This window comes from Numenius arquata, chromosome 8 (assembly GCF_964106895.1).
Source record: "Numenius arquata chromosome 8, bNumArq3.hap1.1, whole genome shotgun sequence".
Classification (NCBI taxonomy): Eukaryota; Metazoa; Chordata; class Aves; order Charadriiformes; family Scolopacidae; genus Numenius; species Numenius arquata.
Window position 1 is genome coordinate 53,713,056 of NC_133583.1, and position 17,385 is coordinate 53,730,440.

At 43.2% G+C, this 17,385-nt stretch overlaps 1 protein-coding gene across 1 annotated transcript in view; it reads right to left on the reverse strand.

Annotated features, from left to right (window-relative positions):
- The window catches only part of AGBL4 (AGBL carboxypeptidase 4), a 948,845-nt gene that overhangs the window by 212,941 nt on the left and 718,519 nt on the right, over positions 1 to 17,385 (reverse strand). The window contains exon 7 of the mRNA XM_074151806.1: positions 14,156 to 14,245. Coding sequence (XP_074007907.1) covers positions 14,156 to 14,245 — 90 coding nt within the window. The remainder of the gene's footprint in view (positions 1 to 14,155; positions 14,246 to 17,385) is intronic.

Here is a 17,385-nt window from a genome sequence, read left to right on the forward strand (position 1 = left end):
ACCTAGAAAAGTGGCTTGATTGCAAAGGCGGGGGGGGGGAGGGAGGGAAATAGACACAAGAGTAGAGAGATCCTGAATGCATGAACCAGAGTTAAGCAGGCATGTACCTTGGCAGAATTAACTCAGACATCCTTGCATTGTTTCCTGCAATCCTTATCGACTTACAAAACATCAGTTTTTTCACCATGGCCCTAAAGGGGAGTTTCAGCTGTACACCAATGGCTCACACAGCACTAGCAGAGAGGGGAAAAAAAACAGAAACAGAAAATCACTTCATTGTCCAGTTTTCTATTTAGATCTGTAAGAGAAAAAAAGAATCCTGATTATTATGTTATTGCTTCTCCACCCACGACCAGGCAGAGCTCCCCAGAGCCTAGAAGATAACTGTTCTTTTCTCCTCCATGACAACTGGACATGTGGAGGCCAGAAACCCTTCCAGGACCAGCAAGGAGACTGCACCAGAAGTGTAAAGTTTCCAAAGTAGTCTGCACCAGTGGTATAAGTAGGAAAAAGAAACTCTTTTATGGACCCAGGAAGTGAGTCCAGAAGAGGGCCACGAAGCTGATCAGAGCGCTGGAGCATCTCTCCTATGAAGACAGGCTGAGAGAGTTGGGGTTGTTCAGCCTGAAGAACAGAAAACTCCAGGGAGACCTTCTAGTGGCCTTCCAATACCTAAAGAGGCCTACAGGAGAGACGGGGAGGGACTCTTATCAGGGAGTGGAGCGATAGGATGAGGGGTAATGGTTTTAAACTGAAAGAAGGTAAATCTAGATTAGATATTAGGAAGAAATTCTTTACTCAGAGTGGTGAGACACTGGCACAGGGAAGTTGTGGATGCCCCATCTCTGGAAGTGTTCAAGGCCAGGTCGATGGGACTTTAAGTACCCTGGTCTAGTGGAAGGAGTCCCTGTCCATGGCAGGGGGGTTGGAACTCGATGATCTTTAAGGTCCCTTCCAACCCAAACCATTCTACGATTCTATGACTAAGCAGAATTTGTTCTACTTGAAAAACCACTGAAGGTTGCTGGATTACAAGGAATAGCCAAAGATGAGGCCATGTATCCTTTCAAGTCTTTTCCTGAATTGTCTCACCACTCCCTGTGCCCAGAGTTACCTTTTCACAATCTGGCAGCAGTGCCTTTCTCTGGGGACCAGGAACCTTTGGGTTTTCAGCGTGCTTAGTTTAACAGAGGTGGGCACTGGGAATGGAGGGATGGACTAGTTTTACCTAACACCTCCCTTGGGGGCTTGTCATATAGTGCTGTTTTGCATGTTCAGTAAGCACAAGCAAGCAGCTACATTGTGCTCTTAAGTCTTATGGCATTAACTATGGTAGCAATAAGAACTATAGAAGTCTTAAGATGGATAGATCAGCCCAAGCAAAGAATATATTATAAACCAAGAAGGCAAAAGGTAGATTTCTCTGGAGGGAGATGGAGAATACATTTACATATGAAAATCTAATACACAGTGAAAAAGAAAAAGGGCATTACATAAATAATGCTAGGGAAGAAATTAAAAGTATGTATTTTTAAACACATTCTAAAAATGGTTTCCAACATCTGCAAACGTGTTGCTCAGTCAAGCAGAGACCCAGGAGCAATAGGTATGAACCAGGCAGGCACACGAAGCTGTGTGATAGAGACCAGGGGGGCACTGTGGAAGGTCAGCCATTCACAACTGTCCCTTGCAGTTTGCTTCAGCTGTAGAATGTTGCAAGAGTGTATTGAGGATCATCTCTATTAATTTGCCTTGACCTTTAATAATCTCTAGGCACTTGCTATTGGCCACTGTCACAAGTGGGCTACTTAGCTAGACAGACTTCTGGTGCAACCCACAACCAGTATGAACATAGAACACCTATTGCTGGAAAGGAGCAAGAGCACTTGGGGAAGGAGGTGCCCCCATGGACGATGTGGCTCCCTGACACTCTGAGTCTATCAAGAAGATATACATTCAGGATTCAAAACAAAGTGGGGATCCGAGCTGAGAGGAACTCAGGGAGTTATATGCTTGCATTGCATTTTTCTGTGCACAGCTCAGAAGTTGAGTCCATTCAGCTGAAGAGTTGAGGTGTTTACTCCTCTGACTGAACGCCTGCTGCTCACCTCTGCTGGAGCTGCTGCTTCACCTTTCCTATACAAAGATGGCACATACATACATTATGCAGATCCTAACAACGGCAGCTGACAGCCTGCACCCATAGGAAACTTGCACAACTATTTCCGCTCGTTTCCCCTGTGGGGACAAGTGAAGCGATCACTTTCTGGTTACTCTTGATATGTGAAAACTTACACTAAGCCAGCTGTAATGGCGGCTTTTGGCTGCTTCATTGATTTCCACTTTACTAGGTTTGCAGTTTATACAGCTTCACTTTCACAGAATTTTCCTGTCCTTCCATTCAAATCAAGTAAAGAGATGCAAGGCAGCTCGCCTGTTTCCACTCAGGCAAAGTCACCTAGAAGACTCCTGTAGAAAAGCAGGGCACAAAGTCCACAGGCACCATGCAATACTGGTGTCACCCAGTAAAGCAGCACCTCTAAAATGGACAACCATCAGATTCCAGAAAGAGAACAAGAGAGACCTGTTAATTCAATACAGAGCTACTTTACACTTTCCTGTGGTTACTTTCTGGTCGTGAGAAAGGCGAGAGTGGCATCACAGCTTCTTGCTGTACCCGAGAGATGGCTACCTTTCCCCTGAAGCTAGTGCGAGCTCTCTGCTTGCTCTGGGTTTGCACCTCAGAAAGACACTTAAAAGTACTGCATGAGGAAAACCAACAGTATGTGAGACAAAAGTAGACTTGTATCCATTTCCCCCTTGATACATGCAAGTTGGTAGTAGAGGCTGAGCCGTGCTAACCAGCGTCAAAGAATAGTCAAAACTGAAATGAAACACAGAAGTCCATTTGCACAGCAAAGCCTGTAACTTCAGTCTTGGCAGAGAGTGAAAGCGAGGACTGGATGCAACACCTGAACTACGTCTGGGTGACTCATGGGCTGACCAGACTGGTGGGGAAAAGAAAAAAAGGAAAAGAGAAAAAAAAAAAAAAGTGTGATTTATTAAACAAAAAGCTAATCCTCTGGGAAGATCCCATGGCCAAGAAAATGCTGGCTGCATCTGAATTTTCTCCCCTTGAATCTGAGATGAAAGTTGTGTATCTGCAAGTGGTTTCCAGTGGTGCTGGAAGGAACTTGTTGGATAGCTGCTTGTACTGGGCTCCAGAAGGAAAAAGCTTTTTTTCCTGTGGGTTTTTTTTTTGTTTGCCTGTTTTAAAGAAAAAACAGAAATGACCACATCCCTACATGAGGAAAAAATGCTCTGCTCTGCCTCTCACCAGTGGAGATGGATCTGTTCTTTTATTTACACTGCATGATATACAGGCAAAAATAAGCTCCACAGAAATAAATTAGGGCCACTCCCTGTCAGTACAGATGTGCTCCTGGCTGCTAAGCAGCAGAATATGTCGTAAACCCCCACCTCGCCTCCAAAGAAAATCTTGCTGTGAAATGGAGCCGCGCTGCAGGGCCTAAAGATGATGGTAATTAGTAGTGAAGAGGGAATATTCAGAGAGAAAACTGTCCTCACATGAGAAGGGCCACAACAAACAACTGATTTCTCTTCTTGTGAAGAGGTAAAATTGTCCAGGAGGGTATAAAATACAGGTTTCCATCTGAAGAGCACAAAGGAGGAAGTTAGCAGGATATAAGTTCCAGGGCTCCTCTAAGCACTGAGGGGGTTTTGTTGTTGCTATTTTAGGAAGAAGAAAAAACACCATTTCCTCAAGAATTCTGTTTGGAGACAGTCTTATTGCAGAATCTACTTTGAAGCATATTAAACTAAGAAGGAATAAGATGCTCTTGTTCCAGAATAAGAATTGCTCAAGAAATGTTCTATTGCACTCTACATTCACAGCCTGCCTCAGATGCAAATGAACTCTCAAGTGCCAGCAGGCCCTCAGACAGAAGCTCTCCCCAAGCACTTTGCAGCAATGGGTTTAAACTCTGGCAGCACTGTGACCACATAAGCTAATGTCAAGGTGCTATTTCCCTCATATCCTTGGCCATTAGGAACATTGCCAGGCAGAAGAAAAATCAGAGTTCACATGTAACCAGGGGCGAAGAGTGTCTAACTTTCTACCTTAAAGAGTCAGGCTGAATTTTAAAATCTTAAAGGTAAATTTAACTTTCATAAACAGCCTCTTTTCCTGGATGAAAGATACAGACATCAGAAGGGAGAGGTGCCACTGAAAACGTTGGACAAACTGAGACCCCAGCCTGACATGCACACTGCAAAAATAAGGGATTATTTCAGAGCTGGTAGGGGGGGTCTGTTAGCTGAGCATGGCGGCAGCCACTTCCCAGCTGCTGTCTCCAGGGCAGGGCAGGCAACCCACCCACAGTGAATTAGGGATTCAGTTCCAGGAGGTTCCCTGTTCTGACCCAGGACGGTACAGCTTGCTGTTCCCTGCTCCTCCCAGGGAGGAAGAGGCAGACCCAGCTTCGGAACGATGGTACATCTGGGAGAAGGCTGGGTCACAGCATTTTGCAACTCCACTCTTGATTCTGTGCCAGACTGTTTCCTGTTTGACAGAAGATGGTTAAAGCTCAGCAAGGCTGAATGGCTTCTCCTGTACCGGGGAATTTGCCACCCTCCTGTTATGACACCAGGCACTGGGGTTTGTAAGGGTATTGGCCACAGTGGTGACTAGTGCCGTACAAAAGCCACCATGGCAGTAGAAATTTAATAACCATGACCAGTGAAATCTTTCAGTCATGCTAGAAATAGCTCCTTTTGGGTAAGTGGAGGCCCTAGTGAACAAGAACTTGCCCTGTTCTGTAGTCGTCACCCGAAGACCTGGCTTATGCTTGACCACAAAACATAAGGCAGGATCCAGCTTTGTCATATGTTGCCTAAACACTCTACCACTGGCTGAAAGTTTTGAAGTAAACTTTGAAAATTTTGAAGAAACTTTATCATAAGAAGACCTACGGACTTTTCCTTTCCTCCTTTTAACTGAAGAGTGAAACAGATTTTAACTTTCTTTTTTTTTCTGCCCCCATATTTTTTTCATTCAGTGATAAAGTGACAAAAAGTGGAGAGACAAGAAAAAAAAGAGAGAAGGAGAAAGTAAGAGAAAAATAACAGTGAGCTTGTAAGACATTTCAAATAAAGTATTCTCTTTGAAAACCTGTGGCATTAAAAGAAAAAAACAAAATTAATTATTTTTCATCCATCTCCAATTATCCTCTACATTTAGCAGCAGCAAAGACTAAAATCATAACCACCAAATCAGAGCATGGACACCAGGGTTCTCTTACCATTTGCTGAACACGTATTAGGTAATTAGACCCCTGAACTAACACTATAGGACACATCTGGAAATTGCCACTTAGGGGTCACACCTGTCACTAAGGAACCAACCTTCCTGAGGAGGGTGGCTTTTTAGAGAACTGTGTGCCGCTGTTCAAAACCACCCTAAATCCACACTTCCCCATCTACAAAGGGTTTAATAGAAGTTTGCCCACGCATTAGGGTCCCAGCAATTTCTGCCTGCATTTCTTCCTAGATAAAATCAAGCAGGACTGGTAAAGAATTTGCATCCTCTTTTGGCTGGGGCATGTGCCCCATTACCCCTCCTCTCCATCCTTAGAGTCTAGAGAAGCAGGACTGAACTGACAGAGCAGACAACCTCTAAAGGGCTACTGTCAGGGGCAGGAGCCTGCTTTCATCCCAAGTCCCTCCTTCTCACCCTCCACACAAGCTTTACAACCTTTCCTTGGTAAACTGCAGAAGTCAAGGAGACGTGCCTCTTATAAACATGTACACAATACCTTGCAACAGGCACACACAGAGCACGTGAGCAATCTCTGCAGGGGCAGAGGAAGAATTTCACCCAGGTGCCCTTGTGTCAAAGAAAAGTTTCCAGTGGCCAAGTCCTAGTCACACATGAATGCTGGCTCCTCAGAGCAGCAGCTCTAGCAAGGCAGAAGGAGCAAGAAGGCAAGCGCAGGGCACCTCGGAGACAAAAGAACTGAAAACAAAATGAAAACCAAAAAAATCAATTCAGCTGAACCGAGCCAGGGCAGGCAAAGAACAAAGGGTCAGAAGACAAAGCCGGAAACAATAGACCAGCAAGATTAATATCAGTTGTGAAGAAGAGCTGGGACATTACAAAAGGAGAATGGAAAAGGCTTAAAGACAAGTATAAAAAACTAGAAGAGATTCCTAATTGTGAAGCCTGACATATCACTACAACACCTGCAGCTCTATCAGTACAGATCGCACACACTGCTGCACTTACAGAAAGGGCTTCATCTCACAACTTAGATTCTTTGAAACTAATGATGGTCACTTACTAGGAGCAGTTTCTTTTTTCATTAACAACAGAGCCAAGCAAATGAGATTTAAAGACAACCCCAAGCTTCCTGTTGTCTTTACAACCCTGTCCTGATTTTTGCATATTCATGCCCCGGCAGAACTTCAAGATTTCTGCGATTTCAGTAACAACAGATACACCAGCACTCTTTGACCCATGAATGCGAAGTCCAGTCTGGGGAAACCTGCATGCATGGTACACTGGATACTCTTGGCCAGTTGGACTGCTGCACAGCCAGGTACTCAGCAGGCAATGCCATGAGCAATGTATCAGCCAACACTTCCAGAGGGCTTGCTGTCCCATGTAGTGCCAGAAAAGGTCTGTTGCATGGGCATAGTATCGCCGCCTAGAAGTGCAGGACTTGCTGCCCATGGCCATACAGAGCAATACACGCAGAAAATGTCTCTGACCTCTAATTGATGCCTGGGAAGACATGGATAAGAATCTTCAAAATCCATTTGGACTGCAATTTGCAGTGGGATAACCAGGCCATATTAAGGAAAGCCAAGTGACCATGAAGTTCAGAGGAATCGATATTTTCTCTTTTTCCTATCCTCGGACACGAGCGCAGTGCCACAGCAGGCTGTTAAAAAAGATGATGTTCTTTGCCCTAGAGGTAGGTTGGTTAGGGCTGGAAGGAAACGATCTCTAAGGCAATGTTATTCAAAAGTATGAGCAGTGAAGAAACATTGCAAAATCAGTATGTTTAAGAGATTAATTGGGCAATCCCACCCAGAGACAAAGTAAATTTGCCTGCTGTTGTATAGTGAAGCATTTCTCAATTCTCCCCCTTGAACACCAAGGGCTCTTTTAGCTCTCTGATTATTGCAAAAGGGAATTAGTTAAGCAGAGGTAGTCAAAGGCCTGCCCTGGGCAAAGGGCAAACTAAATCAAACAAAGCCACTTGACATTTCTTAGCTGCATAGGCAAAGCTGACCTTGTTGTCCCAGGGTGAGGAGTTAGGACCGATCCATTCCTCCTACTGGAAGATGCAAGGTGAGCAGGGCTAGGCTTGGGACACTGAGCCTGCCTATCGAGTCCAAATTTCTATTCCCGCTACTACTGATAGGATGGAAGAGATGAGGCAGCAAGTTCTGCTGCTGGTGGGAAGGGGCGTCTCAGCTATGCAACAGCCTTCTCCACAGATGAAACAATTCCTCCCTCAGAGGCAGTCCTGTTCTGTAGAGCTCTGGAGATTCCTTCTTCCCTTCACAGACTGCAGCCTCTGCACAACTCCTCTACCCACCCTGCCACCATCACACCTCCTCTTCTGCGTAGGGGTTCCCTGGCACATTCAGAACACACACATGGTAAGACAGTAAATCACATAACTCTATAGCCAGAGAAATTTATCCTGATTATACATTTCCTCCAGCTCAGGAAACTAGGTGTATAACCTCTCATACCTGCCTGACACCATAGTGAATTGATTCAAAACCTGTGGTATCTTGTAAAAGCTAATGTCACTTTGGGTAGCAGAAATTCTTCTAACAGTCTATTTACATCAACACAATTTTAAGAGGAGCTTTTATTTCCATTACTGTAACATGGATGTTTTATATTCTCAGAACAACCTCTCTCTCTCCTGGGATACTTCACACTAAAATCCCATCCAGGAGATTTACAAGGGACAGACAATACTGTTCTTCATGTTGCTTTAGAAGTCAAGGAGAGTGTGTTTCCCTTTGTATTAAAGCTTAGGAGCTGTGTGCACTTAAAGAAAAAAAAAAAAAACCTTGGTGAGAAGGATGAATGCAGTCTAACAACTCTAAGAGAGCCCTGCAGCTCATTTTATGGTTGGGCTGTTGAATTCTGTTGTCTTTTTCTGCTTCTCATCACTTGGTTTCCTGAACCCCTATAAAGGAGACCTTGAACTGCAGCTTCCGTTCACCGTGTTCCCTCACCGCTTGTAAGTGCTAAGCTGCGGCTAAATGAACACGAGAGTGTTCCCATCCTCTCATGCCACAACTTATGCATATCATCTTATGCGTGCAGAATAGAATTCATCTTATAGAAAGATTTTGCTTTCTGCAAAATCTGCAATCACCTCTGGGGTGGGACTGTGCGGTATCAGATGTGTTTCCCAATGGACTGTGCCTAGAAAAGGAGGTTTGCAAAGGGTACAACACGTATTGAAAGGGAATGGAAGCTCCGCATCTGTACCTTTGGGGTGACAAGAGAGTATAAAACTCACTTAAAGTGGAGCTTCTATTTAGTTCAGTTCTCTTCAGTATTAGAAATGCAGCCCACAAACTAAAACACTGGCAACAGCCCCCACAAAGGGCATTCCTGCATCAGAGAGCACCCACAGGCCTGCTGCATGGCCCAGGTAGAGCACCCCACCTTCAAAGATGAATGACAAACAAAGCTTTTATACATATGGAGCCATTCACTTTGAGTCTAGAAGTGGCCAGGAGAGCGTAAGTGTTTGTTTCCAGTCTCTTATTTGGCAGACAGAACTAAGACTTTACAGTAACATAACAAACACGCGTGTATAGGATCCCCACTCTCTATGGAATCCTATTTTGTTTCCTCCTCTGGTAGGAAGTGCTGAAAAACAGAGATGATTTGGCTTGCTAGAAGGAACAGTACAACAGATCAAGTAAGGTCAGAACTGATGCAACCCATACATTTATTCATATGCAAATTCATTCTGATATGAAGCGTGGCAGATGATGTCTGAAGGCCCCATTGTTACCACAACAGGAATTTTCTGGGTTCAGTGTTTTTCTCCAGTACAGCTGCTGTTACCAAAAGCATCCTATACCAATGCCTACAGAACTCAGTTTCATTTCTTTAGGAGAAATTTATCCCCTGGAAACAGCTAAGTGAGGTCATCACCTCTGTTACTTCAGAGAGGGCCTTTTTACATGTAAAGGCTTCATTAGCTGCATTTACTCTTGCATTTAAAACATGCCCCCATCCTGTCTTTCAGTAACTATCACTTATGCCCTAATGCTCAAAAGATTTATGCTTAGTGAAGGAAGCAAAATAGCAGCTTTTAACCCCAACAGCTTATTCCTCCTTCCTTCTTAATAATAAAAGACAGAGTTTGGCTGAAATTCCAAGTAGGAGCAACAAGTTTCAAAATTAGTTCTTCTCACACATACAAATGCCTTTTTCACAAGCAAAAAACAAAACCAAAAGAAAAAATAGGTCCCACTCATGTTGAAGAACTTCACTCTCTTACTAACTCCCTCAGGGATCCTGCAAGATCAAATTCAAAGAATTTGAAGACACTGCCTCCATGAAGTGACCTAGAAAACTGCCACCACTTTTAAGAGGCCATCTTGGAATCTGTCCAGGAATAAAATCCTTCATAGCATGTGGGGCACCTTGTTCACATAGAGAGAAAGTTCAATTACCTACTAGCCCAGTGAGTTATTGTGCAACAGCAGTACTCCTGAGACAGCTCAGAGACAGTGGGAGACTTGTTTTCAGGCAGTCTGCCCCCTTTTACCCATTCTTTAAACTTAGAATGAAAATTTGTACCAAAGTTTTCAGATTTTTTTGCTGCCCTCTGGTGACAAGAGGACAGGTATTAAAAACACAGACCAAGAATGTTAGAAAAGCAAGAGACATTACCCAGTGTAGTCTGGTTTTTCATTTCATATCATCTAAATTAAGGTGAAGCGAGAGGGAGCGTTCATTTAAGCAGCTGTAATGAAAAAAGATTGATTGAAAAGTCATTTTTGCTCCATTTCTTATGGATAGGAGTCCCAGGTGTCTGTTTCCTTATATTTTCTTTTTAATGGCTGTTCCCTATTCAGCCTATAAGCTTCAAGGTCAACTTCAGGTCAAATTACACTTAGCACAAGATGCTTCGCATCTGCAAAGCCAGCTGTGGGATCCCTCTCCCTTCCCTCTTGCGCTGGGACTTCCATTCTGGGCTGGGCTCCCAGCCTCTCAAACTATATTAAAGTAAAACACTTAGGGTACAAATTTTCATTTTTTTGCATTTAGAAGGCATGGTGGATGTCACACCGACAAACATGTTAAAAGGACAACAAATGATATCCTATTAATAGAACATGCTAAGTCAATGAGGAAAGAATATGTCTAAGTACACATAGACATGCTTAAGCTTGCAATTCCTGGCAGCTGGCAAAAACCAATCGTACAGGACAGGCTTTAACATGGTAGTCACTACATCTCCTACAACTTTCCGTGCACTGTTGCTTATCTGCCACAAAGAAAATAAAATCTAGCAGCCAAAGGAAGGAAAACAAGACTGTAAGAATATTGGGGGAAAAAATACTCCTATCACCGGATCCTGGATAAAATCCAAGCCTTTGGAAAGCTGGCTTACCACCAGTGTTCAGAGGGGGGAAGACAAAGGAAAATGTCTAGGAAAGGAAAAGAATCTAAACCCACAACTTCAGAAAAATCCCTCAGAAATCTGGATAGCCCACAAGAGACGAGTTCAAGCTGTAAGATGAGTTTGCGCTGTTTTGTGTTGCACTGTAAAAGCCCTCCAGGAGCATCAGTGACTCCAGTTGGTTAGAAAATGGTCGAGTAAGAGCAAAGTGAAAGCAACAGTCCTCTTCATCCGAGACCCTACTCCTAACTTAGCCATCCCCAAACGTAACACAAGCATCAATGACCATCACAGCCTGAGGAGGAGAGCAGAGTCCTACCTTTGTATGTAAAGGGTAGTCATGTGAATGTAATCCCTGGTGACTAACTCTCCATCTCCGTTCCTGAACTTCACAACAAGCAGTTAAGAACTATCAGGAAAACTTCCTAAAAAGGCTAACCTGAAGCATTGTAATAACTCTTAAAAGACCAAAACAGAAACAAAAGGTTCTTAATCCATCTTTCTACGAAGAGGCCCTCCGGGGTTTTGTCTGCCTTTTAAGGATGTGAGCTACAGCTCAGCAGCTGTGCCATGCGTGAAATATTATAGCACTTGTTTTTAACTGCTGGAGGAGGTGCCTAATGATTCTAGGGAGGTCTGGCTACTGCTGCAAGCACTCCACAGCTGTAAGGAGACAGAGGTGTGTATCCAAGTTTACAATACTTGTACGCCTGCAGGATTACAGGGCATTTGTATCCAAAATTCAGTTTTCAGTGGATTCTTCATAATAGAGTATGGAGAAGAATGACACAGAAACAATACAGCTCTGAATGGGGAGACCTTAAAGTCTTTCCCCACGAGAACACAAAGATCCTTGCTTAGATATAATCTGTGGGACAAAATGAAGGACAAAGGACCAATAGACAGGAACAAGTATACCCTGATGTTTCAAGGCTAGACAACTTCCTCCTCATCAGAGTATACTGCTTAATCAAAAAATGGAAGATGTAATAGGGAGCTTCTGCCAAGCCCCAGGAAGCTGGTGTTTTTGGACTGCACATATCTATATATCCTTAGCAGTGAACAGGCCAAAGAGGGCAGGAAGAGACTTGGCTAGCTCAAAGACAGGTAGAAAAAATGAGTAAGGAGTTAGTTATGAGCTTGGAGCTTTAAAGAGGAAGACAGAGCCTGAACTGAATGAAACCCAAGAAAAAATGAAGAAAAAAAGAAAGCTTGTAACTAATTATCTATTCCCCTGCTGGCTGATTCTCCAGGCCTCAGCAGTCACAATTCTGCTGTTCCATATACAAGATGTTGCTTGCACCTGGGGAATCTTTGGGATTAGCTTCCATATCTTAATACTTCAGGTGGTGAGCATAATCAAACATTCAAGAAGAAATCTCTCTACCAAAAAGAGAAAAATAAAATCTGACACGTTCCACATGCACTGGGCTGACATTTGGATATTAAATCTGCAACACCTAACTCTGCCAAAATGCTTCCCAAGACTCCAAAATAAAATTCCTCATTGTGCCCTCACTTGACTGCCAAAGGGATCCATTTTATCCCTTCTTTTGACCCTCCCACACAAAAGTTTTCAAAGATGGAGCAAGCACCCAATTTCACATTTGGCAATGCTAGAAACAACGCAGTAATGGCATTGAAATGTTTGCCATTTCTACTTGTCTTGACGCTAATTATACACATAAGGCAGCTTCATCTGCGCTGGGCAGAATGGCTCAATGCACAGCGGAGTTCAGTGCCTTCAGATCCGTGCATTTCCAAGTGAGTCAAGCGTGCATTATAACTGCAGTCACAGCAAGTTTCTGATGTGCTTCTCCAAGACTGACCCCTCCTTTTTCTTATTTTTTTTCCCCCTCTCTTTCTGTTTTAATTTTTCCTACAAAACACCAAGTTTCTCTGAGACAATCAGAGCATGACTTCCATCCAGTTGTTTCATCAGGCTTAGCATGCCACCCGCTTTTTCACATTCTATGTTTTTCCCTTTTGAATAAACTCTCCATTAACAAAATAAAATAACGTCATTTCCAAAGTACCACCTCAGCAGCATGCCTCAGCCCTCATTTCACAGGGCTATGCCAGCAGCCACAAACAGAATCAAAGTATCCAATTAAAAATCCATATTCATTAACAAACATCATGTGAACTATAATGCCCTGCATTGACTGTGCCACCACAGGAGATGGGAAACTCACTGAGTTTTTCTGCTCTCAGTCTGAAGCACCATTTCATTAAAGGAAGGGTTTTACCTTTGCTACTCCACAGGCTGGCAAGAAGAGGCCCCGGGTCCTGTTAGCCCATTGGGCTAGGACAGCAGAAGTGGCAGCTGTTGACCTTTTGCCTTAGAGAGACGCCAGATACAGGACCTTGCCAGGATGAGGAGCACACAGAGAAGACTATGAAACTGTGCCAGACCTTTCCCACTGAGGTCTTTAGGTACCAACAGGGCTGGTTGCAAACCAATCTGCAGCTTTACAAGCAGCCAACGTAATAAACCCTGCATATGCTTGATTGCTGCAACTCATTGGCTAGGCAGGGCCAGGTCCAAGCTGATGTAGTAAATTAGCATATTGCTTTGGCTTCAGGGAAGTTACGCTGATTTACACCGTCAACAATTTACCACCGCAGAAAGTCACATACCATAAGTACAATATTTCAGACCTATACAATGAAGTTATATGAACACATGGCAGGATTATTTATTTATTTGTACCCACAAGCCTGAGATTTACAACTGTTTACACATATAAGCTGGGCAATTTGCTTTCTATTTTTAGCAGAAAGGTTTTGTGCAGGGAACAGCTGTCAGCCACTGGGAGCTGTGCTCCTCAGAGCAGCAGCTTCAGACAAATAGAGGCCTCTTCAAATTAAACTGGAGAACTAGGGTCACTGTTTTGTGGTGGAAAAGAAGCTGAAGATAGTGCACAGCAAGAAAACATAAGCACTTAGCAAAGAATCACTCCCAGAGCTTTTCCAGCCTGTTTTCCTAAGAAAAGGAGCCTTACCTGATCACATTGCATATATACGAGTGTGGCTGTCAGTTCTTCTGAATAGCTTCAGAACCCACCGTCCAATTCTGACCAAGTTCAGCAAACATTCACAAGACTCAGAGACAATATAGTCCTACTGCCCCCAAGAAAACAGGCAGCTGGATAGACGTGAGAGATTCTGCTTATATCCTCACTGTGGAAAAAAACATTCTGTGAAGTTGTGGAATCCCACATCCCTGGAAGCGTTCAAGGCCAGGCTGGATGGGGCTTTGAGCAACCTGCTCTAGTGGGAGGTGTCCCTGCCCATGGCAGCAGGGTTGGAACTCGATCTTTAAGGTCCCTTCCAACCCAAACCATTCTATGACTCTATGAACTCAGCCTTCTATCATATCCAAAGCCGTGCAAACCCACGCGCATCAATAGGAAATCAGACCTTGCCAGATCTGCCATCTTCATGCAGACACTCACCTTGGCACACGAAAGAAGATGGTGTTTCCCCAGGGTGGACTCGTGCAGTGATGAACACCACTTTCTGTTCAGCCCCTGGACGCAGGTTTGCTGCAGCAGAAGAGGACAGAGGGAAAAAGAGAGATAAAGATCCTTAAACTGGGTCCCATATGTAGGACACAAAGGGCCATTAATATTAAAGCATATCCTTTTATTAAAATTGGTCATACATTATAAATAAGCACAATCTATAATTAAAGGAGGCAGCATCACTGAGTCTCTGTACCAGGCCATATAGCAGGCTGCACACGGGCTGCAAAACTAACGACATGCCGCCAAACCTGCAACAGCAAAGTTAGCTCTCTTTTTAAAAACTGAGATTTACTACAGTGAGTTTAACTGCACTGTAGTTGCACTCTCTCTTGTGATAAATGTCCCCCTGGGGTGACAAGAAGAGCAGTGGGGGGCCATTCACAACGTAAAGCCAGTTGCACCCTGCATTACACTTGATACAAGCCTTAACAGTGCCAAACAAGGGTAAAGTGCTAAAAAATGACATTTATTAGGCATTGCTCTGGGGGATTTCTCTTTTTTTTTTTTATTATTTTTTTTTTTTTTCAATCTCAACTCTTTGGGACTGTATTTGCCCTGACTGAAAAAGATGTTCAAAACCAATGAAGTATGGAAAACAGAGAAGGATTAAATCCAGCAACCTTCTCCAGTGAGGGCATGAAAATGTGCCAGGTCCCCTTCAAATTACAGAGAGGTGGAAGGGAAACTTGGATCCCAACTATGCTGAACTTAATATGGGTTAATCCCCAGTATTGAAAACGCACTACTTTGCCCACTTTCTTCAGCCATAAACTACATGGGTCAAGCAGGATCGTTCCCTGTTTGTGCAGTGACTGCATTTAATAAACAGGAAATAAAAATTATGCCCTTTCAAAATAGCTTCTGGGAATTTTAAAGGCCATAAGAGGTCAGGACCTCAGCGAGATATCTTTTCTGGATCTGAACACACAGAGCAGGGGTAATACTAAACACAGCAGGATCCAATTGCTAGAAACAGTTTAAATCTGTGTTTTGAAATAAAAAAGTTTACACACTGAAAGGAGACTAGAAACTAAATTTAAGCTTTTTTTCATTGTTTTTTAATTAGGTAGATGCATTACATATATACTCAAACATAGATTTTTAATTTCAAAGATGTTTGGAGTCCTTGAGACCACACCTGAGTTATTTTTTTAATTTCCTGAATTCTAAGAAATGCTCAGTTCCCCCCCAGTGGTCAATCACACCTAACAGCAGCACAGGAATAATCAATATATTTTTGGTTCTCAGGAGAGAATCTCAACAGGTTTCTTTTTTATTTCTTTAGCCTCTCTAAATGTCCTACAGCTGCTCACCCTGTAACTCCACCATTCATTTGTTCTTTCATACTCCAGCTTCACCACTCTCTGGTGTTTTTGAACCCCAGAGGCAAAGAAGTATAAGAAGGAATGTCTCTGACAAACATAGCAGCTGGTGGGGTCAATTCTGTCTGCAGAAGAAAAGTGGGAGGCAGCAAAAAGGAACACAACACCATTAGCCAGAAGTTGATGACCACATCATTTGCATTAACATTAAGTAGTGTGGGAGGAAGAGGATAAATCAGCAAACCAACTTTAACAAACAAAAGGCTGGGATCACTTTTGCAAGAGGAGAGGAGTTTTTCTCCTCCCTTGGAAAAACAGCATTACGTTACAGGGAGTCAGCACAGAAGTAATGTGACTGCCACTGTTTGGAGCTGGAACAGCTCCCTGGTTAGGAAATCTTTTGGGCAGTGGATTACTTTGGAGTTTTTTGTGGCTTTGGCTTTGTTTGGTTTTAATGACAACATTTTTGTTATTTATGCTTTACCCTTCATAACAATTATTAAAATCATTAGTCAGTTCATTCTCCTATGGTACTGAAGAGAACTTTGGCAATTTAGGGCTCAGTGCAAAGCTGCTTGGAGTCAATGGGAGATGTGGCACTGGGTGCTAACCAGGATCTCCCTCGCCCACTTCCTTGGGGGATGGTAGGGCACCAAATTACCACCCTGCACTTAGCTCCAAGCAACTTCACTCTGCCTTGGCTTACAATCTGCAAGACATTGCTCACTTTCCAGCCTGGAACATTTGCTGCAGAGTATCAATGCACAGTCTTGCAATGTACCTTCAATAGTACCCAGCCTCCTAGACATGCAGTGCTCAAAACGAGCACAGGCAGAGCTGGCTGTCCATCTTCATGTAGCAGACATTTTCTCCATGTTTGCCAAGCTCAGCAATACCTTTCTAAATCTTTTTCTTTAAGCAATCACCTGTACTATTCATACAGAAACAATAAAACACACGGCATATATGACTGTGCACATATGTATTTCTTTCTGATATTTGGCCTGGATGAAATAACGTGACCTGTTAACTTTTTTTTTTAAGAGTCATTTTCATTTTCAGTGTTTGGATTTCAGAATGTGTTCATCTGCAGGAACAAACAAACATTTTTAAAATATTTCTGTTAACATTTTGGAAAAGCATATATCTTTAATGCAGCTTGGAAAGCCTAGAAAATTCAGTAACGTCTTCTAAACGTGGGTGAATCTTGTAAAAGTTGCTTTGGTGATTAAAGTCCCTGCCTAAGTACAAGGTTCTGTGTACATATGGGAAGAAATTAAACTGGCAGACAAGCTTTCAGTTCTACAGGTCCTCTTCAAAGTTCAGCTGCTCTGAAAGCACTAGTAAAAGGGTAGCATAAGAGGCAACATAGATGCCCATTAGCCAACCTATGAGACAAGAAGCACAAAGGGCTTCCAGTATGAACCAAAGACTAGTTCATACTTAATACTGTAACACCTAAGAGTTTGAGATTGGAACTTTGAACCTGGCTGGTGCAGTGCATGCATTATTTAGAGGCTGGACTCCCAGCCTGAACCCTCACCCAGCACCAGCACATTATAACCCATCAACGGCACCGCTGGAGCTGGGGGCAGTGGGTAGAGGAGTTGTGAGTGAAATCGGTCTGGGAAAAACAGGGTATGAGGGGTAGGAAATGCATTGTTTTAATTTTCTGCTTTGATTTTTGCTATACAATTCTATTTCAATTGGCAATAAATTAAATTAATTTTTCCCCAAGTCAAATCTGCTTTGTCCATGACAGGAATTGGTAAGCGATACCTCTGTCTTTATCTTGACCCACGAGCCTTTTCATCTTTTTTTCTCCCCCTGTCCTGC